At 39.8% G+C, this 9,001-nt stretch overlaps 1 protein-coding gene across 1 annotated transcript in view; it reads left to right on the plus strand.

Moving 5' to 3' along the window:
* Positions 1-6,698: 6,698 nt before the first annotated feature.
* Mat2b (methionine adenosyltransferase 2B) overlaps positions 6,699-9,001 on the plus strand; it is a 14,295-nt gene continuing 11,992 nt past the window's right edge. Inside the window, exon 1 of the mRNA XM_010622237.3 lies at positions 6,699-6,895. Within this exon, the coding sequence (XP_010620539.1) occupies positions 6,866-6,895 (30 nt within the window). The 5' untranslated portion in view covers positions 6,699-6,865. The remainder of the gene's footprint in view (positions 6,896-9,001) is intronic.

The following is a 9,001-nucleotide window of genomic DNA, read 5'->3' on the forward strand; positions in this document are numbered from 1 at the left end:
GAAAAAAAAAAAAAAAAAAAAAAAAAAAAACTCAAATGTGAAGGTTAAGAACAGAGAACCAGTGCTTGGGATTTAGCCAGTAGGCAATATCATTGAGATGATCCAAAGTAGTGTTACAAGCCTCCATTTGAAGTTTACAAAGTTTGGCCTGAGGTCAGCCTTGGAGATTAGTAATGTCACTGTCCAAATTTGTAGGAAAGGTGTTATGACCATCGCAGATGCAACCAAGACCTGGGGGGTGGGTAAAGAAAAGACACACACACACACAGAAAAGCTGGGACGAGGTGGGATGCAGCCCTCTGACGGAGAAACCTTGACCCAGTGCCTGTTCAGCATGTTTCTTTTATAGTCTCAGGCACGAGTGTTTGGGGAAGTTTCAGCAAGAACAAGTTCATTGTATTCTGCTGAGAACATGGAAAGCAGAATATTTTCAAGAGTAGTTCTGCTGCAGTTCGTTATCTGAATCACTGAGTACTTTATACTGTTCCTCTTATCGCCTGAGCTGAAGGTCAGAGCTGTGTACAAGAAGCGCCTTCGGCACTTCACGTCCCCAGAGGCAGCTTTGCACAATACTTAGGTGGCAGCTGAAGACCTGCAGCTCAGTCACCTCCTACAGCTCCCTACAGAAAAGCACCATGGAGAAAGTGTCGAACCTCTTCCCAAGATTTAGAATGATTAAAAGGAATAAGAGTAACACAATTGAGTGATACCCAGATTTACAACTAAAACAACTACGCGTCCATTGAGCTTGTTGGTGTTCACCAAGCAACTGACTGCAGCCTTAAGGGTGTCAAGTCTTTGTAAAATGTCTGTCGGTATTAGTATAAGTTAATAATTCTGAGGTAACATTTTGAAAATAGCCATTCATAGTTGGAACAGTTTTGATAGAATGAGTCAAGTTGACTACTGCAGTCAATGTTGTGGTGGCTATCACCACAATAATAGTTGCAATTAGAATGCCAGACTGTGTTCGTATCTGATCTGTTCAAATACTGAGGTAATTGGTTCAGGAATAGAATTTCTCATGCATTCTTGAATGAAATTGGTGGGGAGCCAGGCTTTGGCTTGTTGTCTGAGTATTGTAATGTGTGTAATAAGCAGTTCGGAAATATTATTATTTGTAATACAAGTGGCATTAGCAGGCAAAGAGATATTAAGTGCTCTACGATGATGATTAGAGGAATTATATTCAATTAGCTTGGGTTCTTGATTAATGAGGGCTAGATTATACGGACAGGAGCTGCAGACCATGTCATGGTCAGAAGTGTCCTGAGTAGTTCCTCTGAGCTTATCTCTGTGTTGACAATTACCAATTCTAATAATGTGAGGGGGAAAGGGCACAGCTAAGCTCCCAAAGGGTTTCTTGATAGGGAAGAATAAGTGCCCGAGGAGAGGTGTAAAAAGGGTCAGCTTGAGTAATTTAGCAAGACCCCATCTCAAACCAAAACAAAAAAACAAAAAAAAAACCCAGAACATGCTATGTTATGCTGATGCAGCTTCATACAAGAAGCCCAGCTAAGTGATTTTCCTGTAGCTCAAGTTGGTGTAAATAACTTGATGATGTTTGTACAATGGTAAAATTGCTACATATGACTAAAGTTAAATAATACCATAAAATCAACTTTGTTAGATGATTTTTCCCACGTATAGGCTGTGTTCTCATCACTTTTTAAAGGAGATGAACCCATAAGGCAACTTCTATTTAATCTTTTAAAAACTTTTTAGTACAGGTCTGTCGTACGTAAAGATTACATTCTAAATGAGGAGTTGATACATGGTACACAATACCACAATTCTTTTTACATCCCCTTCTCCCTTTCATCCAGGCTACATTTTCCCTCTCTCCCTCTTCCATCTCTTCTTTCTTTTCTCCTGTTGTCTTTTATTTGGCTCTTAATTTATATTTTGGGTTTGTCACATAAGAGAAATGATGCAATATTTAAACTTGTGTGTCTGTACTTTTTTTTTTCTTTTGTACTGGGGATCGAAATCAGGACCTTGTGTTTGCAAGCGTCCTCCCTTTCCTATGTACTAAAGCTTTGTTTCCATTTTTTTCCTTCTATTTTAAATTTTTTCTTTTGCTCCTTTCCTTTGTCCCGCACTCCCTGCTTGTTCCCCTTCCCATATGAACACTTTTTTCCCATTACCCAACAACCATTATACATCTCGGTCCTTATTTCCACAGTTTCTCACACCAGAGAAACAATGCAGTATTTAAACATATGTGTCAGATTTATTTCACTTAACAGTAAAAGACCCATCCATTTAGCTATAAATGTCTGAAACCCACCCTTCTTTATGGGAGAGTAGTACTCCACTGTATGAAAAAATCCACACATCTTCAACCACTCATCAGTGGATGGGCGTTTGGGCTGTTTTCAACATTTAACTATTACAAACTGCTGCTGTACACATGGGTGTGCATATATCACCATGGTATAACGTTTTTAGTTCTTTTAGGAAGATACCAAGAAGATGTACTTCTGGGTCAAAAGGAACCTCTCCCACAGTGCTGGGATTATACAGTGGGTACATGTCACTACGCTTGACTAGTACCACTTTTAAACCCATCAAGTATTTTAATATAAGCGAACTGAGAATCAATCCTTAAAGATAAGACAAAAAAAAGGAGCACACGTTTTTTAGCCTTGTATTAGATGATAGATATTTATTTCCAGTTTTAGGTTATTTCAAATTTAGCTACTATGAATATTCGTGTATAAGTCTTTATGGATCTATGCTTTCATTTCTCTTTGCTATGCACCTGTAAGTGGAATTAGTGGGTCATGGGGCAGAGCATGTTTAACCTTATTTAAAAACTGTAAACAGTTTTTAAAAGTGGCATCTTCTTTTTTTATTCTCGGGCTATGAATGAAATTCTAGTTGTTCAAATTGCTTATTAGCGAAGGAATTAAGAATATGCCACCCCGGCCTATTGACAATTTTGAATTAACAGAATTTACAAAACAGAAGATGAAAGATCGTTTTGACTTTCTTTCGGGTTTTTTAAAAGGTGGAGTTTAAATTCCTATGCAATAGATGCTCTCTATATTAGAATCAAAGTAACTATAGTATGGTAATCTTATCAAAGTAATCTTATTATCATGGATGGGAAGTTAAAGCCAAAACAATTCTATGTAAACCTTATAAAAATGACTCATATCTTACCCTCAGCTCATAATTAATTTCTTTTCCACAATTTATTATTCTTGTCTAATCCAGGGTATGAAAGCTGAACTTTGTCTTTGGGTCTTTAAGTCCTTATTAAGGCACCTGTCCATTAAATAAATTTATAAGCTCTCTTTCTGTCTTATGTTAATTTAATGCTTAAATCCAGCTGAGAAGCTCTACAGGGTAGAGGTAAAATATTTCCTCCTTTCTACTAGCATTTAATATTATCAGTCTGTTTTATTTTTTGGTCATTCTGTTAGATATGAAATTGATATCTCATTACATTTCTAATTTAATTTGCATCTCCCTGATGTTGAGCCTCTTTTTTTATGTGCTTACAGACATGTTTTGTATCAAGATGTCTCCCCAAAGCCTCATGTTGTCATAGGTGGGCTTTTTCGGAGGTAACTGGATCTAGGGTGTGTGATGCTGGATTAATGGTCTAATATCCGGACTAAGTCTACTAACTGGGGTAGTATGTTCTGGGTGTGGATAACGGGAAGGCACATCCTACACGTGATGTAGCCTGGATGGCACATAAAGGGAGGCTTTGCTGCTGCTGTTTGCTGCTGCTGCCGCCTCTTCACTGCTTCCCTGATTGCTGCCTTTTGCTCACCCTGCCATGGAGTATTTCTCCTGTGTGTTGGCCCTCTGCCATGCTACCTTGCCTCTGTGGCAGCCAATGAGGGAGTAAAACCTTTACAAATTGTGAGCCAAATAAACTTTTCCTCCTCTAACTTTGAGGGCTGGGTATTTTGTCTCAGCAACAGGAAAAGTAACTAAGACATTGACCATTTTTATATTTTCCTTTGTGAACTGTCTTTTTAAAAATGTTGTCCAGGACCAGGGATTTAGCTCAGTGGATCCTCTTCTGTCTGCCTCCCAAGCACAAGGGCCTGAGTTCCATCCCCAGTACCAAAAAAAAAAAAAAAAAAAAAAAAATGTTGTCGAAGCCAGGTGTGGTGCCAACCTGTAATCCCAGCACTCAGGAGGCTAAGGAATTTGGATTGCTGTGAGTTCAAGGTCAGCCTGAATTGCATAGTAAGGATCCTGTCTCAAAAAATTTTTTTTTGCCAGGCATGGTGGTGCATGCCTGTGAACCCAGCACTCTGGAGGCTGAGGCAGGAGGATCGCTGTGAGTTCGAGACCAGCCTGGGCTACATAAGGACTTCCATGTCAGTCTCAACGACATAGTGAGACACTGTCTCAAAACAAAACAAAAAACAAAAACAAAAACAAAAAATTTTTGTCCCCTTTAAAAATTGTTTTTTTAAATTATTGAGTTGAAGTTCTTTAAATATTCAGCATACAAGTTGTTTTCAGATTTATGTATTGGAATTGTTTTTCCCAGTCTGTGGTTTGCTTATTCTTTTCCAAATTCATGTCCATTTATTATACATAGCTAAGTTAGATAGAAATTAATCGGCAGGCAGACAGGGATTGGGCCTTTGAGTGAGTCAATACAGAAGATAAGAACTCATCAAAATTGTTGCTGGAGGCAAATCTGAAGAGAGCCAGGCCTCAAGATGGAGAAGCAGCAGCCAGTCCTGCCAGCCTATCGTAGAGATAAACAGCAACTTGAGGTTGTACTGTAATCAGCACCCCTGGTTCTGGCGCGCCCAGACAGTCATCGGGCACGTTAATGGGTGACCAGAACATACGGACTCATTCCTTCCCCAAAATGCCTTTTTCTTTCTATTTTAGAAGTGCATAGGTCAGCTAAAGTTAATGACACTAGCAATAAAAACCCTTGCCATGTTTCTCATTCCCCTATTGGATTAATATAGCTAAGCAACCATACTTACAATCCTATCGACGGATTGCACTATGACCCACACTGTACCCATGTTGTGATTTTCCTGCATAAAATATTCTTGGAGTCTAAGAGGCTGAGGCAGGAGGATTGCTGCAAGTTGGAAGCCAGCCTGGACTACATAGTGAGACTCCATCTCAAAAAAAAAAAAAAAAAAAAAAAAAAAACATCTTGGAGAAATAGTCTGACCCTTCTCTCTCTCATGAGGTTTCTTTTTTGTTCGTCTGTTTTTGTTTTGTTTTTGTTTTTTTGAGACAGGGTCTCACTATGTAGTTGGGAATAACCTGGAACTCACTATGTAGCCCAGGTTGGTCTCGAACTCACAGTAATCCCTCTAGCCTCAGCCTTCGAGTGCTGTGATTACAGGCATGCGCCACCACGCCCAGCTTCTCATGAGCTTTCCTTTAGTAAACCTTTCCTATTCTTACCTCCTTTGTCCTTTAATATTTATTCTTTGATATTCAGGGGACAAGAATCCAGTACATCTAACACATTGAGTTACTTTGCCCTATCACATTTTATTATAAAATTATTCATTTTGGGCCAGGGATTTAGCTCAGTGGTTCTGCTGCCTGCCTTGCAAGCACAAGGTCCAGAGTTTGATCCCTGGTATCAAAATAAAATTTTTCATTTTGATGAAATTTAATTAATTTTTAGAAGTTGTAATTTTGATTTCTCTGTTATATCTAATAAATATTTACTTTTAGGTCATGAACAAAGTATTCCCATATATTTTTTTCCTGTGCTTGCTTAATATTTTATCTTCTACATCTTGACAATGCTAATTTTAAAGACATGTTTTCAAATGCAAGCACCAAAAAATGTTCTTTCTAATTTATAGATGCTCTCAATGCCTCAGAGAGGTTGCCAAGTGCTGTATATTCTAAGTGGGTAGAATACTAATCACAAGATTTTTTAAAGCTCAATTTGAATGGCAACTTATGTTGTGTTTTTAAATTGGTACAGAGCCATAACCTAGACCAATAATTAAACGCTTAGTAGAGCACATTCATCATCATTCAAGTTGTTAAAAATGGGTAAGTATATTTGACATAGAGTGATTTTGTTCTGCAGGGTCCCTGATGCACCTAGAAGTCCTTAATGCCCAGCTACACTTAACGACCACGCCACCTACCAGTTTTTCAGTCAGAGGGCTGAACAGTGTGTTAAAGGAAAAGATCTTTGAACTTTTCTACCCATGATGATGGTGATGATTTTTTTTTTTTCCTGTACTGGGGCTTGAATTTAGAGATCACTGAGTTGTCAGTCCCCAGCGTTTTTAATTTTGAGAGTGGGTCTCACCAAATCGCCCAGGCTGCTTTTCCATTTAAGGTTCTTCTGCCTCAGACCTCTGGAATAGCTGGATTTCAATTTCAAGCCGAGTGAATTTGAAAGCACTGGGTGGGGGAAGGGATAGGACAATTTTAGTACATATATTTTATAATAAGATGTGATTGTGTAAAATATTCAGAACAGGAAACAGTCGCATGGATTGTATGTTTTCCAATTGTTGGCTCATTCTTTCTGCAAGAGGAATTCAATTAATTCTTGACAGGAAGTTGTAGCTTTTCTTTTTAATGAATAGTTGATTCTACTATATGGTTTTGTAAGACTCCTCGCTTGATTGGAAATTAAACATGAAACTTTTCATTGGGTATTTTCGAAACTACCGCAGGGAATCAGCTGCCAGCTTACTGCACTGTGGAAAAGTGTAAAGAGATTCCGGGATTGGAATCGAAATGCAAATTTCAAAGGTCAAGCGGAGCGGTGCCTCACGTTTTGCAGTGTCTGAGCTCAGTGCAGGCGGAGCAGACAAAGACCCGGCCAGAGGAGGCAGACTTTGGGACTCATCGATTCTGTTTTCCCGAAATAATTCTAGTCATGCCTGAAATGCCAGAGGACATGGAACAGGTAAGAGCTACTGATTCAAGAAAAGAAGCATTCTGGAGTAAGAATTGCTTTGAAAGCATTCCGGCAGGCGCCTGGTAAAAAAGCAGAATGGATGTGTAAAGAAAATACTAGAAACGGGCGGCGTTCATTGATTTAAATCTTAGGGTCCCGAAGAATAAACCAACTTGAGTTACTGACCCGGGAGTCGACTAAAATGCAACACAACAGCAGTTTCATTTACCACATTAAACGCAATGTTGTGTGTGAAGGGTCTCTGCATGTTGGGATTTTTATCGATAGTCGTATGTTCCAGCTCTTGTCTTTATGTGGATCGAATGTGCTAACCTAACTTTTGGTTCCAGGCTGCTCCCTTGGCTACCAGGTGAAGTTGCTAACATCTGCGGAAAGGATGGCGTTTAATTAATATGGGCTTTTATCCTCATTAAAGAAAATGATTAAAACTGTACTCAAGCATATGCTGGAGAACTTTTTACCTACAAGTATCAAATCAAATTCTTAAATGGTAGGCAAGCTAGCTTTTGTTCCTCTTTTAATGCTGCTTTGAGAATCAAAATGCTAGTTGCTTAAATCCTTGAATCTTCCTCTTGAAAGCGATTTTTAATTCCTGCATTTTAAGTGAGGAGGGTGAGGAGTTTGGGATCTGCTCCCTGCTCCTCCGTTTTACTCTGTTGTCTCCACTTCAGGCTGGTTTTGTGCTCCGCCTGTCTCCTCTGGACTCCCCCGAGGAATGCTAAATTTTATGAACTGTAACAGTCAGGACTTTTTTTTAATCATAAAAAATGAAGACCCCAGGCGGCCTTCTGTTCCTGTAGTGAAGAAACCTTTATGTTTACCTGAATAAGGAAATAGGCTCGTTGGGGGGTTGGGGAACAGGGAAAGTCCGGAGTCTTTGACAATGGAAGACCTTTTTAAAAGATTTCTTCGTCTTTACCATCAAAATAAACCACCAAGGATTATGGAAACAGGCCTTCGGAAATTCCACGCCGAGGTCGCGTTTGCGGCCAACTTCTGAATCTATTATGAAATGTCTGGAGGGGAGCACTCGGTCTGCTGGGTGAAAAGTGGGCGAATCCTACACGGTTTGTGCAGGGGTTTATTATTATTATTATTATTATGTTTTTCTCTTTTTTTACTTCTCCAGCTTGGCTGGCGGGGACGCCTCTTAAACTTTTGAACTGTAGTGAATTCAGTAAGCGGTAGACAGCACCGTCACCTTCGGTTGTTGATTTACTTCAGCGCCCAGCCTCGAGCTCTCCCTGCGCTTCTGGGTGGGGTTTGCTTCGCTTCCCGAGGTTTGGGCCGCGACCCTGAATCAGGGATTCTATTCTCTTCGGGTGGTTTTGACGCCTATTAAATTCACCAAAAAATAGTTTCGGGCTCTCCTACCACCACAGTTTCTCCTGCGGTGAAAGTCTGAGAATCTGCATTTTCAATAGATACCCAGACAATTCACCTTAATCTCCCTACGCTTTTTTAAATTAGTTGAAAATAGTTTCACATTAGAATTTCCCAACTACTGTTTTTAGCTTGATCGTTCTTTTGGTATCAGGGACTGAACTCGGGTCCCTGCGCTTGCAGGGAAGGTGGCGAAACCAGTGAGCTAAATACCCGGCACAATTACAGTTTTTAGGATCCCAGAAAAACAAATAGTTCCTGATGTGTTGATGACTCAGATGGCAGCACTTCTATTTTTATTCTTTGTCTCTAAATCTTTCAAAACCCACACCTAAATTCTCTAGATGACCATCTGTTTTCCTTTTCCTTTCCCTCTTACCATCCATCACTTCAAAAGTGTTTTATTCTACTTTATATATTACATGCTCAGTGCTTTTTACGCACTGGGCACAATCTGCAAACTTGAAGCTATAGGTTATTCAATTCAGTCTTTCCCTAGTTAAAAAGCAAAAAAACAAAACAAAACAAAAAAAACACGCTCCCAATCACAGCTGCAGTCTTTGCTTGCTTTGAGGGCTTTTGTTGTGTGTAGCGCTTTAAGATCTGGCGCGTGGGCTAAGCGTCGAGAGGGCGCCCGCCCCCAGTCTAGGGCGTCGTCGAAGCGTAGCCAATGAGCGTCCTGGCGCTAGCGGCGGAAACCGGAAGCGTTGA

Source organism: Fukomys damarensis, unplaced genomic scaffold (genome assembly GCF_012274545.1).
Source record: "Fukomys damarensis isolate Sample0158 unplaced genomic scaffold, DMR_v1.0_HiC HiC_scaffold_9, whole genome shotgun sequence".
NCBI lineage: Eukaryota > Metazoa > Chordata > Mammalia > Rodentia > Bathyergidae > Fukomys > Fukomys damarensis.